The sequence below is a fragment of the Chelmon rostratus genome, chromosome 14 (assembly GCF_017976325.1).
Source record: "Chelmon rostratus isolate fCheRos1 chromosome 14, fCheRos1.pri, whole genome shotgun sequence".
Classification (NCBI taxonomy): Eukaryota; Metazoa; Chordata; class Actinopteri; order Chaetodontiformes; family Chaetodontidae; genus Chelmon; species Chelmon rostratus.
In genome coordinates, this window is record NC_055671.1 from 6948366 (window position 1) to 6975203 (window position 26838).

General features: G+C 41.2%; 1 protein-coding gene across 1 annotated transcript in view; it reads right to left on the reverse strand.

Moving 5' to 3' along the window:
- Positions 1-309: 309 nt before the first annotated feature.
- Positions 310-26838, reverse strand: part of gabra3 (gamma-aminobutyric acid type A receptor subunit alpha3) — a 49293-nt gene continuing 22764 nt past the window's right edge. Inside the window, exons 4-10 of the mRNA XM_041952718.1 lie at positions 19349-19569; positions 15544-15626; positions 14709-14852; positions 11648-11800; positions 8753-8958; positions 768-806; positions 310-630 (exon numbers count right to left, since the gene is read on the reverse strand). Of these exons, the coding sequence (XP_041808652.1) occupies positions 310-630; positions 768-806; positions 8753-8958; positions 11648-11800; positions 14709-14852; positions 15544-15626; positions 19349-19569 (1167 nt within the window). The remainder of the gene's footprint in view (positions 631-767; positions 807-8752; positions 8959-11647; positions 11801-14708; positions 14853-15543; positions 15627-19348; positions 19570-26838) is intronic.

Genomic DNA, 26838 nt, shown 5'->3' on the forward strand with positions numbered 1-26838 from the left:
TGGTTACTCACAACAGGGAACAGGGCCAGAGCTAAGTGTGGAGGGGAGAAAAGAAACGCTACACAAACACAGTCTGACGTGAGAATGTGCTCCCTCCAAGGTCCGCTATTATATGTGAATCTACTGTATGTTAAAATTTGCCTTCCATCTATAGAGACGTGCAAAATCACAAACCCTCAAGAAAAAACACATGAAACGCGCACACACACACACACGCACACGCGCACAATAAGATGTAATGGACTTGGCCTCCTGCAAACCTTTCTACCCCCCAAAACAAACCAGATCAAGCCTAACGTTTGGTCAAATTCAGTTTAGGTTGTTTGCCTTCATGATAGCGGGCTTTCTGTTGACATACGTGGCCCAGTAGCCTAAGTTGAAGATGAAGAACAGAACTGGGAAAATGATGCGCGATATCTTGTCCACTTTGCTGACACGGTTGTAGGACTTCTTTGCCTCCGTGTAGGGGTCATCCATTTTATGGAGATAGGGGTGTTTGGCTGACGCTCCGCCGGCACTCTTGGAAATGGTCGTTAAACCTTGGTCTTTAGCTACGTTGATGGCGTAGGTGGTTCCGACAATGTTGAAGGTGTTGTTTGCCTTTTTGGACAAAGTCGCGGATTCTCTTCTCTGAAAAGGAAGAAGGCAGTAAAGGTCGTCAGGGGCGAAGCACCAGACTCAACAATACTTCCATTTGAACTCATAAAGAGGAAATAGAAGCAACACCACGAGACACGACACACACAAGAACAAAACAAAAGCCTAACCATATCTTTAATCCTGGCCATGTTAGCCTGAAACGGTTCCTGAAAAGAAAAGTAGAAAAGAAAAAAAGTTTACCAATTATATTAAAATTACCCAACTTACATACTCTATTCATCAGTATCTAGCTGGAAGTACTTTTGAACATTTTACACTATTAATATTGTCAATTCAAATCTGCATCATACAAATCTGAATTGCAGAAAAAAAAAGGGTCATGATAAAAAGTCATGACGAAATGATCAGGCTGGTAAAATTAAGAGTGCAGAAATAGGAACAGTTATATTTTTGTATTTTGCACCATTGCAGAACCAGGCTGGACTGGCGTCTGATACTGCTAACAGCAGCAGTAGCAGCACAGAGCAGGATTAGAAACAAAGCAAAAAGAGCGGTGCCCGAGAACACGTCTGACAGACTGTATCAATGAGAGCAGCCAGGCCTCTTCAGGCAAACAGCTTGCGATAAAACAAACACGACAAAGGCTGCGTGTGATAAAGCTGGCTGGAGAGACTGCCTTCTTCCGACTACTAGAGAGAAATCATTAGACCGTCTTTCATATTGAAATTGCGCGGGGAGACAGGATTTTATTTGCTAAACTGGTGCACTCAGATAGCTAAACTTGCGTCACCAGAGGATCCTGTCGGCCCAGAAGAGTGCAGTGCGGCGCACACGGTAAACGTGAGAGAACAAGTAGGGCACCGAGATTGATCACCGGGCAGGGTTGTAGTTTCCTGTGTGGCGTGCAGCGTGTGAGCCTTTGGGCTGGGGTCATTTTCTTCACGCCGTTCATCCCCACTGTGACCACTTTAAGATCTGCAGCAAAACTAAAGCTGTGTGCGTGTCATGTAATGGTGTTTCACTTTCAGTGTTCCCACTTTTCACTTTTGCTTTGAGCCCAGCTTTAATTTCTGCTCTACTTTTTCAGCTTCATTTAATTTTCCTTCCTTTTCCTTTGACTCCATCTTTTTAATTAGCATAACTAATGTCCCCTCTTCCCCCCTCCCTCCAAAATGCTTCACGGTGGATCTCCTTCCCCACACAGCTCATCACCAAATGTTTTGTTTGGTCTTTATCCTCAATATTCACATACACTCTCAATTTGAGGGAGAAAACTGCTTTTACATGTGACAAGACATGCTATGCTACATGGTACTGTCTGAACTAGACCACTGGCTCACAACTGGTGCACAGGTTTCCGTTATCCGTTAAATACTGCTTTTTTTCGCCAACATATTAAAGTCTCTCTCTTTGGGAAAATAATTCTAGAGTTAATTGATATTTTCACATCTAACTTGGTGAATTTAGGGCTCATTTTGACCAATCCAGGGTTGGTGGTGGTTGTTGGAACAGCGAAATATGAACCAAGAAGATTTTGGAGAGTTTTATTTTGTTTCTGCCAAGCTTGAATGAAGTGTGTTTTGCGATGATAAAATGACTGTTTCTGTAAATGGGGTCTGGTGGCTTTGGCGAGAACGATATAACGGTTATTTCGTTTAACAAAAATGAGCTTACAAAACGGTCTATATTTGTAGGGATCCTTTCCATAATGTTGTCAGAGAATAATAATCTGAGCCCGTCAGTGGTAAAAACAAACACTCATAGTGTATGTAAATTAATGCTGCACAAAAACAGGTCCATAAACACATAATTTGATGGAAAGCTTGCCCATTTGTCTTGGACAGTGAAATATTCCAGGACCTGTGGATGGGCAATGGAAATCCTGACAGTGAGGCCATTTTTGTAATGTCAAATTCAGTAGAATAATATTAGTGGTAGGTATCACAGTGATGTTACTACATGGTTGATGTGCTCGGACTACCTGTTAGAGGTGATGGAGGCAGCGGGGTGGAGGAGGAAACATGTTCAATGTGATCAGTGTTTCCTTCTCAAGCGAGCAGAGCAAAAGGAGGAGGGCGATTCAAGCTCCACTGCAAAGGCAGCAAGGGTTGTAGAGAGCTAACAAACCTTGCAGACAGTTGACTGCATTAAGAAATGGTGAGCTGCTGCCTGAAGGGTTCTATCTCAAGTCAATTAGTACAGGGAGAGAAACAGTCGCACTGATAGCCCCTGGATAACCAGATCCTTTCCCAGGATATCGATTTCTAAACGTCTAACACCACCATGTGCCCCCTCTATCACAGCGATAGCTTACATCAGCAGGAAAAGCCAATGACTACTATAACTGTCATATGACCTTAATCATAGCACCCTAAACTCCTCAGTCCTTGGCTTTACGGATGTTCTTTGCCCCGTAACCTGACAAGCGAGCCAAGCAAAGTAATTTTCTGTCACTAGCTTGGCTGGCCTGTGCAGTAATTTATATGGTCTAATTATTTGAGAAACCACATGTGGCGGTGGGCTGTGTGCATGTTTTTATAAACCTAATGTGACACAGCACAGAATTTACTTCCGGCCATAGATTTTTGCGCACTATTCAAAGTCATTTGGCTAGCTGCAGGCACAAATACCCCCCAATACAATGCATCTATTGACCTTGCCTTTGTAACTTTTGCAAATTGTTGCATCAGAATTTCTTTATGAGTGTGATTAAGTATCCTGTGGGCAATTGTGTCTCGCTGTGTCCTGCTGTTCGGAGCTTAGTGCGTGCATGTGTGCGTATAACTGAACCTTGTGACAGTCTGTCCCTGTCTAAGATTGAAGATGAGGTGTTGGCATATTTAATAGCCTGAAGTATGTGAGCACGTGGCTGTACGAGCATGCCGACTGCGTTTAGGGAGCCACAGTGTCCCCATTTGTGTGTGTGTGTGTTTTAGTGGTGCTTGCACTACCAAGTTTTCTCTAAACCTGGTAGTTGTAGAGGTGGCCCAGGCTTGAGCTCGTCACTGCAGGTTGTGTTGCAGGTCATCTGCAGTTAGTGTTAATTAAACACTCTTTATAATGCAGAATCAAAGGAAATGCTGGTTCCTCCAAACACTCCTTATTTACTCCAACCTCCTTGTTTACTCGTTCCTGTGTCTATCTTTTTCATTTCCTCTTTGTCCCGTTCAGACTTACTTCCTAAAACAGCAGCAAACATGTATATGCTTCTCACCAGTCAAAAACCCCCATTCCTTATCCCGCAACACCTCTGCATCCGGGGTTGATGCAGGGCCCTCTGGTTTCCGCAATGCAAAAAACACAGACAGAAGTGCACAATTTGATAATAGAAACAAGATCAACTCTAAAATGTAAAAAAAAAATTGCATAAATTGCCAAAATGCGGATGCAATTTATACAGGGTTCTCCCTACCACTATAAAACTTTTTCTACAGCAACTAAGCCAAATGAACAGAGGAAAACTCTGTTTGTTCTGGCGTCTCTCTCTCTCACACACACACACGCAGAGGCAGCGAGCTAACAAGAGCTCATCACTTCACAACAAAGTCTCAGAAGTGCAACCATATTGGCAGATGCAAGATGCAAGTTTGTTGAAGAATTTGTGGCTGTATGAGTCAGATTTCTGTTGGAAACAATGAAAAAGGGTATCTGGGCATCCCTGCTCAGACTGCTGCCCCCGCGGCCCGGCTCCGGATAAGCGGAAGAAGATGGATGGATGGATGGACAAAAGCTACGTCCCTTTCTGTCAAACACTGAATCAGGCAGGAGCGGTGCCGAACAGGAGAGGAGCCTCCATCAGACCACTTACCCAGTGTGTTTGAGCTGCATGTGGAGGCTGTCCTGCAGAGGATCCGTTTGATAAAAATAGTGCAATGTTTTGTTACATGAAATTATTTGATATTAATCCAATTTGGAATATTTGTTGGAATTTTAACTATCCACCACATGATTAGACACTGTTTCTGATGACAAAATAGGTTTAAATTGTAAGACACAGAATTCAGAAAAAATGAAGCAGAACCCCAGAAGGTTAAGATATAACCACTAAATCTTGCTGTATTAAAAGGTTTTTCATGTCACAACAGTGAGAAGAAGCGTGCAAAGATGCAAATATCTGTGCATCACCGCACCTTCAGCTCAAACAACCAAGGTGTGGAAAACTTCTCATCAAAAAGCGTAATAACACGATGCCTCTAGAAACGGCAGTTCAGGTTGTGTGTGTTTTTTTAATTGGAGTACACAGAATTTCCATTCATAATTCATAAATGTGACCATCTCCACCATTTCCCAATAAACTATTGTGTTAAAGGTCCAGTGTGTAGGATTTAGGGGCATCTAGCGGTGATGTTGCACATTGCAACCAACTGAATACTCCTCACTTCTCCCTTCCAAGCATTTAGGAGAACCTATGATGGTTTCTTAATATCAGGTGATTATACACTAATGAAAATGTAATTATGAATACTTTATTCAATTTCTGTCAATAGATCCCATAAATCATTCACACTAGATGTTCAAAATGTCTCAGATATCTTGACTTGTGCTCCAGCACTGAAGCCACTGCACGATGAGCCAGGGCTGCCGCCTCTGCTGATAAATCCAGCACATAATATCTAACACAGTAGTGTCCAATCATGTGTCATGGAGTGCCTAGAGTACGCAGGCTTTCATCCCAACCAAACTCCCCATCGGCTAATTTCTGTAATAAGCACACCTTCAGCCAGTGAGGGGAGAGCTAATTAGGTAGATCACTTGTCAAACAGAATGTTAGGCAAAAAAAGAGGAAGAAAATGGCTCTATAACCAGCAAGGTAAATTAGTGCACATTGACTCGTCTCCAGCTCACCATTTCAGTCCTAAAAAAGAAGGGGCCTGGGGGCGATGAAGTCATGGTTTCGTTCCAGTAAAAGTGGTGGCTGAGACCCTGCCTCTGAAGGTATTTTCAAAAGGACTCACTGAGCTAAAACTTCTCTCCTTAAAGACACTCTGTCCTTATAGGTTCCCTTCCTATAGGTTCCCTTTTTAATTCACTGTACATATGTTAAAAAGGGGAAAAAAAAGCACGTGTAGTCCGATCTCTTTGCTTTCCAGTAGCTCATTCTAGCAGGGAGTGTGATGATAGGAGTGCATTGTCTCCCTCCGTGACCCCATTCTTTTTTATCTATCATGACAACTGCATCCTCAGCACAGCCCCCGAGACGGCAGCCCAGGCTGTTGCCATTAAGACGAGGCATCAAAAGACCAAAAAAAAAAGAAAAAAGTAAAACCCCTTCAGTCTGCCGCAATGTAACGCTGCAAATTATCCCCACCGACTAAAAAGTTCTGTGGCAGCACTATGCATTTCTGCCAATCACTCAGAGGACCAAATGTCAAGCTATAAAAAACTGGAGCGGCTGTACTGATTGTGTCAAACAGTTTGTACATTAGTAGCCGAAAATAGATGTGTGGCGCTGCCTGTCGCAGCAGAAGAAATATGCTCTGTTCTATGTTGTGTCTGCGGCTGATAGAAGTATTCCAGCTATTTATGTGCCAGCAGCAACACGCAGCTTTTACCTATCGCCACCACACCTGTCAACACTGGGATTTGAAAATAAGGGACATTTTCCGGCGCCCGTCCCTGGACCGTCCCACCACCCCTACCGCTGTCCACATACACCTTACATTTGACGAGGGTACACACAGTGAATCCAAAAATCACCACAAGGCAGCCACTTGCTTTAAAATACCAGGGCAACAAGGATCGGGTTAACTCGTTCCTACATTAGGTGACTGCAGTCAGGTGGTCAGAATCAGATACCACAAAAGGCCAGATGAATTCATCACTTAATTTATTTATGTACTACTTGAAGGACATGTACTCACACATTATGCTTCAGTTGGGATTTTGAGAGATGCTACTGGCAAGTGAGACAGTTGTTTGGAGAGGCCGATTAGGAAAATGAATGGCGGAAATAGTGTAAATAGTCATTGGTGGAGCATGTTTCTGCACCTCCTGGGCGCGTTTATGCTTTGCAGATTTCTTGCTTTTACCTCTGAGTGACACACTAAAATCCGTGTAGCACATTCTACAAAAAGCATGATTCTGACTGACGTTGCTCTTCAGTGAGTTTGGGTAACCCTCCTCACATTTGGTGACATACTTGCATAAACGTTTAGCATTTACTCTATGCTTCTTCTTCTTTTAGTTTGATTTGTGCTGAGTGAATGACGTCCAGTACCGGAGGAGAATGTAGCAAACACGTCAGATAGGCAGTTATGCCTCCCGTCAACCTTACAGCCATTTTTTTTTTAAGGTTAAAAACACGGGAGATTTATGGGAAAATATCTGAACGGGAGGACAGTGAGAGAAAGGGGTCAATTTTGGGAGGATGCTGGGAAAAACAGGGGGGTCTGATTGCAACAATTTACCACAAGGACTCTATTCTTTGAAGTGTAAGTTTCACATTTTCACAAGCATAGCACCCATAAGTTTCTATGTGCTGATTCATTTAGAATATAGAAATGCCTCAGCAATCGATCTGTTATACTTAGTTTAGCAGTATAAGCAGTGATTGCCCTCAGCCTGCTTATGCTGTCTGTACTGTTTATTTTTATTTGTTTTGTGATGCCATCTTAACCAGGTTTCGCCTAAAAATTTGCTCTTAAACTCAGGAAGAGTTTTATGCGGTTAAAAGGAATTATTTCATATAAAGCAAAGTATTAAAGGCTTACATTTTCTTGCCCCTCTGTTTCGAACATCAGAAATGCAAATACACTGTACGGTGGTGTCTGCCAGCTCTCTTGCTGTCAGTAATCAGTGTGACTTTGTAAGCCCTGCATGTGGTTCAGCAAATTGTGCACAGAATCAGATTTTATGCTGTTCTTTGACATCTTCTCATGTGAAGGTCTGCTGAGTTAACCGATCTCTGAGAAAACCATACATTATTAATTAACTGATGTGAATATAAGCATGTTTTCTGACAGGAGGACAACATATTTCATAGTGTCCTTCTCAGCACTGTCAATCAAACCACAGCAGGCTATCGACACCTGATTCTCTCAATCATGTGATCCATATGAGAAATAGGAGAGTAATGCTCCTGTCATTCCTGGAACAAATGAGCCTCTTTGAGGCTATAGGCTACATTAATACAAGAGAAACATGAGCAGCACAAGTGGAGCAAGCGCTTTAATTCTCCCCATTGCTTCTCTTTTCCTGCTCTGATATCCATTTCATTTGATGTGATCAGTTATAAAACATCATAGAAATCCTGGTAAATTTAAGCGCTGAGGTTATCATGAGGAACTTGTGAGGTTTTATTTATGCGACTTCATCGTAGCTTCAGAGGCAAGCATCTTGTTAAGGCCCCTCATCCTCCAAATAAAACCACAGGCCTTAAATTGAGTCAGGCACAAAAAACGACTTTATGCCAAAGCCATTCAGTAATCTGTAGTTCTACTTTACTACCTTGATACAAATCCCCACCGTCCTGTAGTATCCTCATAAACAGCCCAGACCATTGACAAGTTAAAAATCTGTAAGATGTGATTTATTACGTTTCATGCTTAAAATAAAAAAGTCAGCCTCAGGTGATTAATTTTAAATAATGCACACTCTCCTTTTAATCAGTGTCCATAACGCGCAGACTAGATGTAAGGATGGCATCTTTTGTGGGGGGAATGAGCCTACACTGACTTTAGGATGAGACTTGAACATATGCTGCCATCATAAATCAGGGCCAGTGTCTCTGGGAGTTTACCTCAGCTTCTGCTCTCACTGTTCCGCCCCGCTGTCCCTGTTCCATTTGGCTGTTAATGAATAAATAAAATCTCTCTTTATAGTCTTTACAGAGCACTCCAGGCTGCTTTAAGGAGGGAACTTTCTATCAGTGTTTCCAAAGTGCAATTTGCCCTCATCGGCTCCTCCAGTGTAAAATGAGGACTTGGGGGCAACTTGGAGCATTTTTTTTTTAACAAGGTTATCAAATCAAAAGATGGGGAACAATGAATCTGGAGTTTAATAAGAAGAAAAAAGTCAAAAGGGGGACTCCTTTCTGAACAACTGTGTTGCATTCTGTTTATTTGGATGACGTGTTTGTAATTGTTAATGTTGGTGCACGTGTGTCACATCCATTTATTAAAAAAAATTATATATGTAAATAAGAGTCACTCACCCTTATTTCCATGCCCTCTTTTTTCCCATCCCATGCCCAGCTGCGCTTGGTGAAGTAGTTGACTGTGGCAAACTCAATCAAGGCAGAGAAGACAAAGGCATAGCACACAGCCATGAACCAGTCCATGGCAGTGGCATAGGCCACCTTAGGAAGGGAGTTTCTAGCACTGATGCTCAAGGTGGTCATGGTTAGGACAGTGGTGACTCCTGGGGATGAAACGAACATGTCAGTAAATAGATTCTTTTTTTGAGCAAACACTTTTACAACCTGCGTCAAACCGTGCACAGGTTTTTTTGATCACTTCTGAAAACATTTTACTTCTTTCGTTGGAAACTTGGAGGCCGTGTGCAGCTTTCAAACAGTGTCTACCAGGGCCACGTAATGAGAAGCTTCAGACAGGTTTAATTTGTCCAATTTAGGTCAATTATCTAAATGACTTTTGGGGCTTAAAAAGTAAAATTAAAGTTAAAAGACATAAGCTTAAAAACTGATGGTCCCACAGCACTGCAGAGCTTCAACTTTACTTAAACTGTGTGAAATCAGAAAGTAGAGACACATACATTAACAAAATGTATTGTAAGTACACTGGGTCAGTCCTGCAGGTTCAAACTACACAGAACCACTTTCTCAATGCAATGAATCATTACATAATCACGCTGTATTTTAGTTCAAACCAGTCTGATCCATGTGTTTCCTGGCATCAGTAGATGCCTTTGTAAAGCTGTGTTTAGTGGGGTTGCAAGTTCCAAAATAAAAAAGCCACGTCAATACAGACATGCCATTGTCCTGTGTATATTTAGCACAAGCAAGTGCACGATTATGTGCAAAGGTCAGCTACAATGAGACTTGAAAGTGAAAACAGACCTCCATCTACAACAGTTATTTCATCTGGAAGTGAATCCTTTGTCATAAAAACTTTGAAACTTTTTCAGCGCTGCTGGGAATGAAATGTGGGCCGGACAATAGCTGCCCATCCAACCACATAAAAGCAATCGCCTCATCTGTTCCAACCTATCTGATCTGATGAAAAATAGATACACAGTGGGCTCTAAAAATAAGCATTGTGTCGCAGAACGGGGGGGTCAACTCATTTCAGAGAGGCATGGCTGAGAAATTAGAATTTATGACAAAGAGATTGATAGGTAACTATTCACTTTCTTTAAAAAGGGAAATTGGTTTGCTTTCTGGTACTTTCATTTTGCACAACTTGACTATTTTCCAACATTTAAACTGTGTGCTGTGTTTCTGTTTAATTAGTTTATTACTCTTTACTTGGGGAAGTAGTCTTTATTAGTGTTCAAAAGAAGGTAGCTGATAAATTGCTGTTGGAGAATTTGGGGACATGAAGGTGCTTATAATATCAATGAGGACGTCCTTCAGTGAGAGGCTGGTCGGCAAATCTTGATATGACACTGAAAATCCTGATAACCCACCACATAGTATTAAATCATGCCTACAAAATACGTCTTGAGAGCCTACCAGGCAACAGAAATGATAAGTCAGTTTAGTTGCTCATGGCAGTTACAGCACATTACAGAAATATCCTTATTTCCAATGATCGATGTGACTGTGTGAACAAAAAATACAAAGATGTGAGCACTGCTGGGAACTGTGTCTTTCACTGCAGATGTCTCAATCTGGAAAATGACACTGATTATAGCTCTTCTACTCACGTGAAGGAAATTGTTCTCTAGAAAAATTGAATTTCATGTGTGACTGAAATGATTTTCAGATGTCCGCCCAAGGTAAAATGCCCTTGTCGGTGTGCATGCGGAGAACTGAAGGAGCTGTGATTATTCGGAGGGATGCATGGGAATGGGTAGCTGTAACACATGATGAAAACGGCCCCTTGCTTAGCATGCTATTCAGCATCTATTGTACAATGTGTGCTACTTCATGTGTGCTTCATCTCCAAATCAAAATGCTTTTTATTCAACAAACACAGGTTAAGGGGCACATTCAGAGATTATGCAGCACAACAACAATTGAAAGAATAAGGGGAAGGGAAAATTACCTCTCAGTTTTGATGGAGTATGGGGTGATTTAAGCAGACAAAATGTTCTTAACGTGGATAGTGCAAGAAGGACAAATTGAATCTATTGTTATTCACAGTACAAAGGGAGGATAACACCGCCAATTGTATTCAGGTCACATCTTTTTAAATAATGTTGTTTGTATAATATAAGAGACTCTTGTAAAAGCCTGGGTTGGTTAAATGTCCTTTTTATTAACAGTGACTGTTTTCTGACACTAAACAGTGAGGATTTGATCTTCTGATTTATTTTCTTCCACAACTACAAAGGTGTGATCCGACCCTTATTAAAAGTCCATGGCTTTGGTGGGATTATCTCTGTTTTCAAAACTGATGTGAGTGTTTGTTTCTAAATTACCTGGAGCTCAGTGAGTAATCACACTTCAAACCGGGCCGGCTGTTTATAAAGTTGACAAAGCGGCCGAACATCCTCTTCAAGAGCTGCAACAGCTCGTCCATCACCTGCCACACTTCCAATTTTATACTTTCCAACTTTGCTTCGACTTATCTTTGATTAATTAGTGTTTGCATTCACAGAATTGGGGCAAAGTCAATACTGTGATAACAGCTTTGGAAAAAATAAATTACTCATTCATGCCCACATGCACTTAAATGCACCCAGCTATGTTTTGTACATCGTTATGTTGATTAGAACTTTTCAAGGGGAACCTTTCTTTAAACCCTCCACTGGTTCTGCAGTTTGCTGAATCATCTGACGATGTGAACAAATGCAGCTCTGCACATTTGTTTTGCTCTTACCTCATACCTCAAAAAGATCCACCAAATTATCTAATCTGTTCAATTAATCATTTACTCCATTTTTTTTTTCTTTTGATGGATTAAAAACACAAGATGGCACTCACCAAATACAGTGCGAGCAGGAACTGATTCTCTGTTTAGCCAGAAGGAGACTTGAGAAAGAATGACAGTCATGATGCACGGGAGGTAGGTTTGAATCACAAAATAGCCAATTTTCCTTTTCAAATGGAAATATGTTGTCATCACTACATATTCTCCTGAGAGAAAGGAGAGAAACATAGAAAGAGATGGAGAGAGATACACAGGGACATGATTATTAATACAGCCATGCCCAGTGGGGAGCAACATAAGCTGAAATATTCAAAGTAAGATTTATTAAAGTTAACATGTACAGTTGCATCATCAGAGTACCTCGTAGGATTGTCTTCAGTCCCTTAGATGAGCCATTAAACCATATGAACATGGAAAATGTTGGTTAAAAGAGGTCATGTGCTTAGAAATATTCCAAAGTGGCAAAAGTCGCATAGCTGACCTCAGTTTCGCTTCAGTGTTTAGAAAAGCAAAGAAAGGAGAGTGGGGACTGTTTTGGTGCAGATTTGATGATACAATTGTCCTCTCTGTGAAAGGAGTTAGAGGGTCATGGAAAAGCAGCACCTGCACTCTTTGTCAACTGCTACTAGAAAAGTGAGGTCAAATATGTGTCAGAGGAAGCCTTGAGTTGAGGTACAAATGTTAATAGAAAAAGGCACCGGAGGTCTGGAAAATAAGGTTACATAAAATCAACAAGTGCGTTGAAAAATGTGTTGGTCGGAATACATTTTCATTTAAGTGGAGCAAACTTCCCTCCTCACTTCAATCCACTGATTATTATGCTGGCCTTAAAGGTATACACCAAAACTCAAGGCTGGAAAGCTGGCTCTGAGACGTTTGTCGCCTCGTCCTTTATAAAGGAGCAGTATACAGCATGGCAAGACTCTGATTCTCCAAATAAAGACTGGCACCAGAGTTTTCTTTTAAATAAATAGTAAAATTTTCCTATTCTCTTTGCTGGAGATGTGCAAAACATCTTCCTGCGTCATTTCAACCCTCGATATTGAACATTTTCCTTCAGCTCAGATTTTGTCACTGAGGGCAGCAAATGGACAACTTCACAGTCCCCCTGAGCACCAGCTCCCATTGCCATGTCTTAATCTGTGTTGAAAAGATATGAGAAAAGCAGCCTCTCATTCCCTGAGGTGTTTCTCTCTCCCTGAGCAGATTCTAAACAGAGCTGAACTGGCTCAAATCCTCCCATCCCTCAGCTCACTGTAGTCCATTCAGTTTAAACTTTAAAGAAATTAGATTTTTTCACGTCCACAAGCCGAAACCAGTTTATGAAAGCGTTTTGGTATTTCTAGCCAGACTTTAGTTGGTCTTGCTTCTGCAAAATACCTCGGCAATTCGCTTGACTTTAGGTTAAACCACTGAAAAGCACAACAATAAAGACGGGCTCAGCGGAAGTGTCCTCTCTAGAGTCATACGAGTGATATTATTTGAACACTCTTATGCTTCCTAGGAAAACTGGCTGAGTGCCATCCAACAAAGAGGCTCCATGATGGTTTTCGTCTCCAAACTCTGACAGATCTCTGTGACTCGGTAGCTCACCTCCTGAGAACTGCACGAGCAAACAGCATCACCGCAGATTAAATCTCTCAAAATGGAGAGCCAGTGTGCCTCAGTTTTAAGCTATTTGCTCTTTCAGTAATTACCAACTGCCCCGCTGAAGTAACCTTTTATCTGTAGCTTTGCAGTAATCAGCACTTCAGCACTTTATCCAGTCTTCTTACACTGTTACCTGATTGATTTAGGTTGAAAATGTTGTATGATCCTTTTTGCCTGACAGATCTCTATCAACACTGCTTGGCAACTTGAAAAATTGCCAAGCAGCCAAATTGCCAAGCAGCCAAATTGCCAGCGTGTAGATGGAGAATATTCTGTCTGGGCTATTGTAGAAACATGGCGGTGCAAGTCGGACAACAAATGCTGACATTTCATGGTGTGCTGTGACCCCCATCCCCTCGTACTCCTGCGACCCCCCTGGTGATTGGATCACCGCTTGGCAATCTTGAGTAAAAACGACTTGGATGATAAAAAAATAGAAACTATTGCCCAACACTAATAGTGGACCAGTTTCAAAAACTGTTGTCCCTGTTTGTCACTTGGACACAAAAACATTTGAATATTTAACCGGAATTTCTGCCATTTGTCTGGGAAACTGAATCTTCCAGGACACGTGGACCGGCACCTTTTTTTTTCTAGTAGCTAATAAATATAAATATTATAGCAGCGCTTTGTCTGAGCTGGTCGAACTCTAATATATATTCCCAGATAACTGTGAATTGTCTTCTGGTTACTTGTGTACATCAGTCCCCAGGCCTTGGTATTTCACCCCTCTGTGTTAAAGTGTGACCATAAGTCTCCCAGAGGGAAAAGAGAGACAAAGTGAGTTGATTGTGTGTGACAGATAAAAGGCTTCTGCGACAGTTTTGACGATAAAAATTTAAGATCAAATGAATATGTAATCAACACTTTGGGCTGCTAGGCTTTCTTTTAATGTTGTGCTTATTCAAGATTTTCTGGGCTATAGCCCAAAACAGAATGGAAATAAGACTTTCACCTCTGGCCCACCTCTTCATATTATCTTTGTAAATATGCTAAATAACTTCCCAAAAGCTGACAACTCATTTTCTCATGGACCCAAATAATCCAAGTTGAATCCAAACTGACAGAAAGTGGAGAAAAGTGCACACTGTTTTTATTCATGTTTTCCTTTAAGAAAACACACAAAAGAGTGTCAGTATACTGTGTATCGACATAAAAGAAGGAAGGCAATTTAATTGACTACAGAGCTTATGCAGAAAAACTAATAAGAGTTTATGTTTCAAAGGTGCTAAATTTGTTTCACTGCTTGCAGTATCCTCCATCTGAATAGAATTTGGTGTGTCTGCAAAAGCTGTCAAACTGCTGTGAAATTATGCTTGGCTGACCGGCCTGTGCACACTGCAGGCGTACTAGCTGGATGTGGTGTCTTGTTTGTCTTAGGACCTTACCCTCTACCTGTTCAGACACATTAAATTTTATTGAATTTAGAGTATACTGTATACTGCCGTCTGGCCTGGGCTGTACCTGTGCTGGAGCTGATGGTTTCTTTGCCAATAACGTGTCCAAGTAAGTCATACTGGTTCAGCCTGGAGCCATCCTCTGCCACAGCAACAGACCTCTCATCTCCCTGGGTCCACAGGTAGATCACCTCGTTGTTGGTGTAGGCATCTGGGCAACAAACGGTAGAAAACATGAAAATCAACATCTTTTTTTTTAATTCTCTCATCTGTCCATGCTGCAGAACAAACATTCATGGTTTCAGATGATGTACCATTATGACTTTGGTGATCCTGACTTTTCCTTTAGTGCCATCATCAGGTCAAAATTCATCCAATACTTTGGTTTATGAACAGCTACCAGCTGCAAAGCTAATTACATTCCCATCAGCGTCAGTTGTACTCTGTGTTGACTACGACTAATTAGCAAATGTTAGTATGCTTACATGTAGCATTAGAATATTCAGCATGGTAAACATTACATGTATATTACACTACTGTCTTTGTGACTTTGTGTGTGTTTGAGTTGTGTGTTTTCATGTTGTTAGCATTTAGCTCAAAGCACCACAGTAGCTAAGTAGAGCCTCACAGAGCCGCTAGCGTGGCTGCAGACTCTTGGGTGAGAATTTATCATGGGACTGTCTCACTCTCACTTCAAGCCGGCGTTTGGCTTTGAAAAGAAACACTTCTTATAACAGTTATCCCATCGTATCATATTTATAGTGGTGAGTGCAGTTTGAGTCCTCTGAAGTTTTTCCAGGACAGGAAAGGCACCTAACACCTGCTGAGAACAATCACTACTGTTTCTGCAGTGCAATTTCACACTGAACTCTGTTTTGTTGTGACCGTCTGGAGTGACTTACAACTTCCAAATTTCAGAGGACAGGCGTGTGCATCCATCGGGAAATCCTCCAGGTGCATGGGGCACTCAGCGTGAATGGTCAACCTGAGGAGGGCAGAGGGAGGGACGGGGAGCGACAAGACTCCACCGGTCAGGCTGCAGTATGGTTGAGGCGGCCGTTACAAACACTTCATGACATACAGTCTGTCACCAGACACAAACACAGTGCATCTTCAATGTTTCTGTTGTTTTTTACATGGCACAGTACCGGATTGAATATCAGAGTACGCCAGTAAAAAAAGCCACAGCTCTTTCCTCCTGTAGCCACCAGTGGCAATGAGCGCTCGACTGACTGACAACAAGAAAAAATCTCCCGAGAGCAGCAGAGTTTATTTCATTTGGTCAGATGGCTGAGCCACAAAACGCACTCTGTAAGTAAATAGAGCAATGTAGCATATTATCTCACGCATACATGTTTAATCAACATGGGGATTACATTTGCTGAGTTCAAACACAACAGAACCCATAAAACCATCCTACGGTGGACTGACTTACTCATAAAATGGACCACAAACTGGGTTATCTGAGCGATCACTTACAACATTTATAGTCCATGCAAAACTGGGTTATTTGAGCAACCAGGACAGGAACAGAATATCTGAGCAAGTGATTTATGTATAATTCTCATTTGTAAGATGTCAGCTATAATGAATATAGCTTGAACACTTCTATAGTTTTAAGCTTGTTTTAGCTGTTGAATGTATGTCTTGGTAGTGTGTGTAAATTTTTACATGGAACACAGAGCTGAATACTCTGTAAAGAGTATAATGAAAAAAGCTATTTCATGAGTAGATTCAATTGGTCTCCCCATTGTAAACATGCTTTCATGTTGCAGAATGCTCCACTTAGGAAGTTTGCTGCAGCCACAGTATTAAAACTACTATTATGGGACGCTTCTTCAGACAAACTTATTGTTTCTAATTAGATCCTTGTGTTGCACTTGCAACAACCCTGTCATCCTTTTATTACACCCTCTTGGATGCTCTCTGGTGCTGCCTCATTACTGATAAGTGGCTCAGTAACTACGCAAATTAATGCAATACAACATAAATCAAATGCGAGCAACGCACCGCTGCATATCACACAGCACTTAAACCACCAACTAATAGACAAAATTCATCTCACTCCTAAGCTGTACTGACATTCTGACAGAAGCAAAAGCAAAAATATAAATAAATAATGAAATAAAAGATTACTGATAACAGACTTAGACATACTTTGATCAAAGACAACAAAGCATGTTGTCTTTGTGCAATAGCAAAACCTCATATTAAGTATAAAGGAAGCAAGACTGAGAGTCTACAACCATGCTAACAGCTCGTGAGGCTGTACTCGGGTAAATCAGCGCTATAAGTTAAATGCTTAAAGCAGCATGCTAACATGCTCACAATGGCAATGCTAGCATACTAATGTTTAGCAGGTATAATGTTTACATTGTTTCTTGTCTTTGTTTAGCATGTTAGCATGTTAGCATTTGCTTATTGGCACAAAATGTGATGTACAGCTTTCAAAACATTTCACTGAAAACCAAAAGTGTCAACTTGATGGTCCCAAATTACCATGACAATCCATCCAGTAGGTGCTGATATACTTGAGCGTGGACCAAGGTGGTGAAGCGACTGATATTGGCAAAAACAATGTAGATTACTTAGGGAATATATTTTGTTTTCTGCATACTGAATAGAACATGTTCAAAATCCAAATCCAATATCCAAAAATATCTATTAAGTCTGTGCTTTAAGGCAGCATTGCACCAACTACAGTTGCACAGCAGTGAGTGAGTGTTTAGTCCTGCATCACTGGTCCAGTGGATCCTGGTTTTATTTAAAATACTTTCATCACGCTGAACTGGATATCCCCAAAAATGGCTGCACGGTTGTATGTGTTTCTGGTAGCTCATAAGCTGCGAAGTCCAATTTGGGGATTTAAGAATAAATAAATTCTGGCAAAAAGTTTTAATCAAAAACATACAGCACCGCCTTTGATGAGTGCTTTTGAAACTTTCCGCAAATTAATATTCTCTATCAAACAGAGTTGCTTTAGTAACCACATCGAGGTTGAGTTAAATTGAGGTGAACTGAGAGTGAATGAAAAATGCTCTTACACAAAAACCGAGACTGCAGCAGCGCCGGCAGACAATACAGCTCCCTCGATTCAAAAATAATGACGCAGTCCTGCAGAGTTCAGATGCTGTAGAGGTGCTCATTAAAGGGATTTAGGCTTGGGGTTTGTGAGAAGTGTAAATCAACACAAGGTACAACGGTGAAATACTTCAGACTAAACTTCTCATATAAAAATAGATTGGTTTATATTCTAAAGCCTAATACCTGTCAAGTGTGCTCAGGCAAAGGTGTTATCGGTCTCTCCGTTTGGAGCGTTATCCAGTGCTTCTAACAATACAGCCAAATTTTCATTTAGACCTCCTTCAACTAATCAGCCAGCACTCCATTATGAAAGTAAGGTAGCCCTCAAAATACTTGCAGTCGCTTCTCAACACATGTGATGATCAACATGCTGCTTCCAAAAAGGCTTTTTGCTTTGTCTGAGGATTATCACACTTTGCTTCACCATGCATCTTCATCATCTTCACCGCACATTTACTCGATAATGTAAACACAACAGTCCTTGTAATCCTGCTTTGGAGCACAGATGTCTTTCATGGCCTTGGCAGAACTGCAGCCGCATCAGATCTAGCCATGTGGGACTACATGATAAAATTATTTCACTGTTTCACTTTCGCCCTTGAAAATCAATGCTGACCTTGAGGAGGAGCATCATAAAGATGCTTCTTTTCAAGGCTCTGATGCAAAGGTGCAGGGGGGACTGAATGAGTGACAGATTCAATGATTAGATGGATTGAAAACCAGTGAATTAGTTTTGCTCCATCCTGTAGAAAAACTGACTGATATTTATGGTGTATTTAGGTGCGACATACACACACTGGCTGCATCATGTCTCACTTTGGTGATCCCCCGACTTTTCATTCAGCAAATTTTTAATTTGAATCCCAGATTTTGGTTGTGACCAAATAACACTGCGACCACAACTAAACATTAAAGTAGCATTCTGAATTTGGTGAATTTCATTTATTTCAGTTGAGAGATTCATCACATACTGTATAGTTTACTTTGTTTGTGAGCTAACTGATCACATCACTGTTCAACACATCACTGAGTATTACACAGTAACGTTTTGCTCTACTTTTGACTCTCTTCAGTTCAGTAGTATATTCATTTCAGTACAAACCTCAGCTTATGCAAGCATGTTTTGCAAGGTTAATGGCTCGCTGGCCAACTATTTGCAAAGGAACTATGACATCATGACTGTTTCTGTGTGCTTCGCAGTCTTTCACTGAGATTTTAACCAGGCAGAAACGTACTGTGAATCACAGCTGAGCTGACAGCAGTGCTCTCAGTCACCAGTGAAGAGCTCCACTGCTCAAAGCCACTGATTCGGCCGGTCAGTACAGTCAGATCAGTTTGAAGAGTCTGTGTTAAAGATTCATTTGTACATGTCCTGAACACTCATGCCTTCCAGCCTCAGCCGTACTTTGTGTTTAGTCCTCACTGGCAAATGTTAGCATGCTAGCACACTAAACTAAGATGGTGCACACGATGGCTAACATTGTACCTGCTGAACATCAGAAGGTTAGCATTATCACTGTGAGCTCAAAACCACTGTGCTTAAGTGCAGCCTCACAGAGCCGCTAGCACGGCTGTAGACTCTTAGCCTTGTTAAAGTCCAAATATTGAGCATAAGTGGCTCACCTCATCGTGTAGAGAAGCGTGCCGTTGTCGACTAGTCGTAGCAGCTTGTTAGGAGTCGTCATGTTGTGGGCCACAGATTTCTTTCCGTTGTGGAAGAAGGTATCAGGAGTCCAGATCTTACTGGCCAGGAGGTTGTTGAGGGGTAAAACTTGCATGGGCCCGTCAAACTTCAGCCTCTCGTCCCTCCAACTCTGACGGAAGAAGACATCGATGGTGTACTCCTGAGGGCAGAGAGGGCAAAAGATTGGTTGGCAAGGTAGCAGTTTGCATGGAGTTGGGCCATGGCGCTGGTTACATAGTGGTAAATAGCGGTCAATGTTAATGCTATGATTTACACCTGTGCTTTTCCTGCTACTAGTCAAAATGTCTGCTGTGGAAGGGGTCTATTCTGCCCACTCAATACTGATGTTACGTAAAGCTTTTACAGGCTGCTAGCACTGTGGACAGGTACCTGAATATGACTACGCAACATGTGTATCGACAGACTGACATCTTTTTGTTCATTGTAGTTGGTTTCAAAAAAGACCCCATGTCTGAAGGGATAAAAGGAAAAAGAGAAACTCAGCCACAAATCATTAAATAATAAATGATTGATAACAAACAACAAATGGAGTCATCACTTGCGGCAAATGTAAGTGAAACTGCTTCAGCCACTCATTGTTTTAACAGATCCAGGGGTGTGTGCCATGCTTCACCATCTGTCAACAGCCAACAGCCTTTACAGAAAAACACAAATCGGCCAGCACACGTGTCCTCTGTCCAACAGGAGACAAATTTAAATGTCACCCCAGTTCTTTACAATTCAGCTGCAATTTTTTAAAATGATGTATTCCTGCATCATATATTTACTACTTTGTTAACGATGCAGTGTTCATTTTCAAAGCCTAAGCATGGACTGAGACACAAATGAGCCTCAGCGAGGAACCTTGTAATACATCTGTTTCATGTTTTATTAATATGCAACAAAGTCTTTCTGTGTTGTCACCAACACACAAAAAGTAAATAAAGTGAACGCAGGAAGTAGCCAGTCAAAAGGAATTTATTGCACATTATTCATTCAATAGGACTTGGTGTCCTAGCAACAGACTCCCCTCATCGGCCGCGTACAGCGGCCGTGCAGACTGGATGCCGCCGTCTTTAACAGAGTGAGATGGAAGTAAGCTGTCTGCATCTCATGCAACAGTGCACATTATTGGTAATCAATAAAAGCACGCCGCATGTGTTTCCCTTCAATCCTCTTTGTTCTTTTGCTCGTGCGGCGAAAGGGCTTGCGTGCCGCACCGCTCACCAGTGAGCTGTAACTGGCTTCTCCCTGAGCGAAAAACTCATGAAGTTATTTCTCAGTGGCTTTTAACGGCAGGAGGCCATCACGCTCAGCAGGACAGGTGTACAGCTTCCACTCAACACGTCTAAACGACGCTGGATGGACTTTTGTTAATTGATGTGATTGACCTCCTGGCGGCTTTCATACCTACAGTAGCATGACAAAACATTACGCTGCATCTGTGCTCACAACAGTGCTGTTAACGACGCCTGCAGAGAGCGTCGGAGACGGATAAAAGCTGTGACAGTGTGACAGACCCATGCTTCCCTCAACCACTGTCTTCTTTTGTCCACCTATTGAGCTATGTTCCTCATTTAATTGCTGCCTTGCATCTAATGAAAATCAGAGCTAAAAACCTAATGTGTCTACTTTCTTATGCTAATGACCCCCCCTTGAAGTGTGGTCCTGAATTAGTTGCCCAGTGCAGGCAACAAAGGACTCTGCAGGTCACAAGAAAGACTGATGAACACACGCTGACACTAGGACACACACTATATGGTGATTTATTGTTCAGTGTCTTGTGTATCCTCAACCAAAACTTTCCAGCAACACTACAAGAAAGTTTGGTCTATCCTGGCACAGAAAGACCCTGGATCATTTAAATCTCCATTACCACAGTTAAACACTACGTTATGGACTTTTAGGCCTTTTCTTTATGAGCTCCGGCGACATTGCCAAATCTCATCCCAGTCAATGTAAAACATCTAGTGACGAATAAAGAGACAAAAGTACAAAAGTGTGCTTGGCCCAGCTGGGCAAAGCCATCATTTGTTTGTTTCCTTTGGACAGAAATCTCCTGTAAACACGGGGAATAATTTGAAGATTGAAACAGTGGAATGAGGAAAAGCATAGTCAATCTCCACACACGGCCAAATGGCACAATCAGTTCAAATGCCAGCTGGTGTTCCTCCAGGGACTGAGTGATTGATTTCTCCTTGACAGAGGAGACAGAGCGGAGCTTCTACTGCACAGTGCTTTTCAAATGTCTTTTTTTACTGCAGCGAGGATCATGAATGGATTTACCGTAGCAAACAACTGTAATTTAAATGACACTTTAAAACACATTCATGGCACCTGAATGACAGTGTTACAAACGGATTCATGAATACAGAATCGCTCTTCACGAATACTATACGGATCCCTTTTTTATGCCCGTACACATATTTTTGGCATCCTGCCTTTATTAGAAAGCACAGTAGAGACTCAGCATATGTGGGGAGAGAGAGAATGGCAACGTCTCTGGAGGAACTGGAGATAAGTTGTATATCTCTGTTAGCACCAACACACCCTTACATGCAGCACGCCCTACTTTCTACAACTGTTAAAACAATTATATTTATCCAAAATGTATTATTTGTATTCATATTGATTCAATTGACAAATGACATGAACACAATGAAACTGGATAAAAATTATACTAATAGCAATTCAGTCTAGTTGTCTAGGGCTGCGTTAAGGATTATTTCCATTATGAATTAATCTATTAATAATAAAAAATGCCCGTCACAGAACACAAGGTGACGTCTTCAAATGTTTTGTTTGTCCGAACAACAGCACAGTCAGTTACTTCCGTGATAAATGACTTAAAGATGCAATGGATCAAACAACTGTTCGTATTATCAAAGGGGACCCTCTTCATGTTAAAACCACAGAGGATCATCACCGGACTCTGCAGTTACTCTCTGTTCATTTCAGCGTCTTTCAGCTCATTGTTTTTGTGTTCTGGCTCGAAGCTTCACTGTTTTGGGTCAGCGTCGCCGCTCTCATCAGCATCATTTCCGTTTTTCAGCTGCAAAGCTCAGATAAACCCACTGTACACTTCCTGCATGGCACCACATGGCAGCCAGACAAAGTTAGCTACTAGCTGGTGAACATAGTGGAGAATTTAGCAATGAAAGATAAATGTTATTCCTTTTCTTAAAGAAGAGTGAATGTTGGACTTTATCAGGTGAATAAAAGTACGGCTCCAACTGAATGCTAATGTTGCTCTGCGTCTGTCTAAAAAACTCTTCCAAAATGTATTATGTAATAACATTGCACTGCCCCCAGGTGGCCAAAAAACACACAAAAACAATCGTCTGTTGATTTGATTTAATTTCATTGGTGTCACTTTACAATAAATGTCCCTCACAACTGGGCTCACTTTCAAATTTAACCATGAATTAACCCTCAAATATTTCACGTCAACACTCTCAGACTAACTAACTAACTAAAAACAATTACAGTGCCTTGCTTTAATTTTATCGGACAGTGATGACATGCAAGACACAAGTCAGAAGTTAGGCTTCTGGCTTTGTCTGCAACTGCTGTATCACTGAAGTCTTAATGGAGGGAAGGCAAATCAGGTAACATTTAATGGAGAATAATGTGATTCTTATATACATGGTCTTTTCTGCCACATGCAGCGCAGAGCGTAATAAACTGAAGTGAATTAGGTCAAACAGTCTGTGTTTAATGATTTAGAAATCACTGTCATCGTCCTATATGCCATAACTAAATGGGTCTCTAATGTTTCCAAGCCGAACTTAATTAACGAACACTGTAAATACTGTAGGGCTGTCAAAGCAGTGCATCGCAGGACAAGAACACACAAACGAATGCAAATAGTGATTAAAAAACGAGAAAGAACGGGCATGTCACACACACACACACACACACAAAATGTCTCCTTTGCTCATGTGTGAGTGTGCGTCTCAGAGGAAGAAGAGCGGTGGAGCGAAGCAGCCAATAGCAGGGCTGAAGGAAAATGAGGGAAATGATAGGAATGGCTGATAAGGTGGCAGTTAAGGTAGGATGTACAGCAGACTGGGCTAAATGAGTCTAGACGTTAAGAAACGACAGTGTCTGGTTCTCTGATAATGGCAGGAAGGTTGTGTCTAATATCTGATAGAATATTAATGCAGCCTTTTATCTGAAATTAATGAGTTCATTAAATTCTAAACATTTAGTTATTAGATCACATTTTAATAATGTCATCACATTTTTAGTTTTAATTTGGTTTTACTCACCAGATCTGGACATTTTAGTCTGCGGTGTATTTCAGGCTTTTTCTTTGTACTGCAGTGAATTATCTGCTTAATCAAATGATGTAGCTGCCATTTAAAGTTTTTTTTTTTCTTTTCCAAATATATGGTACTATAAAAGCACATACCTGCAACCTGAACAAGCTGCTGAGTCCTGGAAATTGAAATTTCTGATTATTTCTGCACATTTCTGTTCTTACTTGGCTACAGTGTGATGTACACATTTTATTTATTTACATTAGCTCACTGGCTTGACAGGTTTGATTTAGAGCCCCTGACTAGATATGATATTGTGCTAGAGAGCTGTTTCCCTAATCAATGCGCAGCAATGTTACGTCTGATATATGTTATGATGTCGTATTTTTGACAGTACAGAGCAGACCAGATATAAATTTTTGATAAGCTGGTGTGGTGATACAGGCTATTTCCTGGAGGCATTCAACCTGGTTCTTCTGAACTTCACACTGTGGGCATTGTAATGATTAGTCAAAGATTTGATTAATGTCTTAATTACTGGTCCATCTTGCTCTCGGGTTGTCAATTATCCTCTCTCGCTTCGCTTTTTGTGTGCTGTTCACCTTTCCCTGCTGGGAGTGAAACCGGTGTAAGACTTGCAATGAGCTGTGAATCCCACATCAGCTCCCAATTATCTCCAGCGCTCACCAACGTCAAACACCAACAGTTAGTTCTACAAATATCATCAGCGTAGAATCAGAAAGAGGTAAACACATGAAGGAGACGTCGCAGTGAACATGTTCATGCCAGTAATAATAATAATAATAATATAATGCATTTTTTAAATCCACAACACATTATTAAATGATTTAATGGGAAATCTGCGTAAGTGGCTCACATTCAAGAAGGAGATGAGAATGAAGATACATTTTGGTCAAAGTATAGAAGAATGATGTCCATCATGAGAAATCTATAAATAGTATAGAAATAATGTCTATAAAATGTGTTTATATGCTACTAAATGGTTTTGCCTCATCTGCTTTAGTCGTGGTTTTAGTAGTTGTAGGTAGGTGATCGGGGTGGATAATGGCCGTACAAAGACACTAGACTTTGATACCAGAGACCAGGGTCTGGGTGCTGTCCTCTCTGTGTGGTTAAGCTTGTGATGTGTCTACGTAGGAGTTGTTTCAGGCACATTTTTCAGTTACCTGTATCACCATTTGAATCAAACCAGCTGTCCACGTGGGCCACATAATGGCTTCTCCCCAGCTATACACAAGTAAACGCAACCTGAGGTGTATTTTTACCATTCTAGGCTGAAAGGGATGTTTGGTAAGGGAAAGACTGTGGTTTTAGTAAAATGTTAAAATGTATGCCTGACAGAAAATGAGAATTTTGAGCAGATTTTGGCTTTTATAGCCTGAGGTCTTAAACTTTTGATCAGCTGATAAACAGCCTATTTCAGTTTACTTGTTGTTTTCAATAAATTATTTTTGTGCTTTTTGTCACACTCCCCCTTCTTGCTTTTGCATATTGTAGCTCTACTTAAAGCCTCATTAAAATCCAAATGTGCAAAAGGTAAATTCTAGCTATTTTTCAACTGCTATTTTTCAAGATTTTGATCAGGTCTGTACATGAACAAAAAAGAAATACTTTGATTGCTATTTATTTACAAGGTAGCTTTCATACAGAGACTGTACCACTGTAGAGGAGTATTCAGTATATGAATACACTGAATAGTATGGTATTTATGTGTTGGAACATATCACAGTTAAAACATTGATGAAATCAGATAAAAAGAAATAATAGAAATGGCTGAGCAGTAACAGTGAGATAATTAAAACAGATGACGATAATGTCTGACAGATGGAGACCTGTTTTTCACTACATAAAACAGATTTATATGAAGATTTTTATGATGTTTCTTTATGATTTACACGTGTCCTACCAGCCAAACAACACACAATTCATCAGGTCGCAACAGTGACGGAAGTCCCATCCTACAGCCTCCATATGCTCCGGTCCAGCTGGGTAATCTTGTCGGTGCTCAGAAAGTGAACATGTTGAAACTAGGGTCAGTACAATAGGTTTGCTTGTAATTGCAAGAAGTCTCTTCCCACCACTTGATTGCAGGGTACTGAGGTGTTGGGGTGTGAAAAGACTGTGTCTGCTCAGAGTGACGCCAGAGAACATGATGACCTGTGTGGCAAGTGAAGAATTATTAAGCCCTATTGTCAGAGTATGGCTATTTTTTCTTAAAGGTGCTGAGAATCTATGGCAAATTTTCAAAATCTCATGATAAAGGTCTGAATCGAGCTTGCAAGTCTTTGAACAAGGTCAACATGATTGATGCAGAATGGAGGAGTTCAGCCTCAAATTTTAGTAACACAAACCTCCAAACCTCCATCTGTTCTGTTCAAAAGACCTTGAGCTGCTCAGGCATTTTGGAGTTTGAGTTTCATGAATTTTAAGCGCGCGTCTGTGTGTTGAAAAGCCTCAGATATTCCTGAAATGTTGACTCCCAGAGATTGCGAAACCCTGGTGAGATCAGGCCATCACTGACATCTTTGTCAGAGCGAGCATCAGCGCAGTACCTGTGACAGCCTCAATCGCTTTCCATTTCATCAGAGCAGACCTGTCAAACCCAACCATGAAACAGGTAAATGTGCTGTGACATGTGCATACATGTGAATGAGATGTGACTCCATAGGCAGAAAAAAAAAGGAAAAATCAGAAAAAGGAAATGAGAAACGAGAGGCTTGAGGTAGAGAAACGCACCCACCTACTTACCAGAGATCAGCATCAACATCGTAAACCCACATTCTGGGCCGTGGTGTGACACACAGCAGAAATCTGCCGTGGTCAGATGCGACTCTGAACAACGGGCCTTGTTATTGGCCTAATATTCGAGTTTCACTCCGATTATGTTGTCAGCTTCCCTTGCCTGGCGATAGTGGGACACCAAAGGCAGATGTAGCGTATTGGGGTCCAAGTGAAGGCCGAACGAGTAGCCCTCAGGGTGAGGGAGAAGCAGACATTTCTGGGACACTTGATGTTACAGAGGTGGGTAATTGGACCACTGGATGTACACAACATTAAGTATGAGTTGCCTAGGGTATAGAGTGTGCTTTGTCTGAGGACAACTCAGTTTTCACAGTTTCCTCAAGCATTTATGCTGCATACTTCTA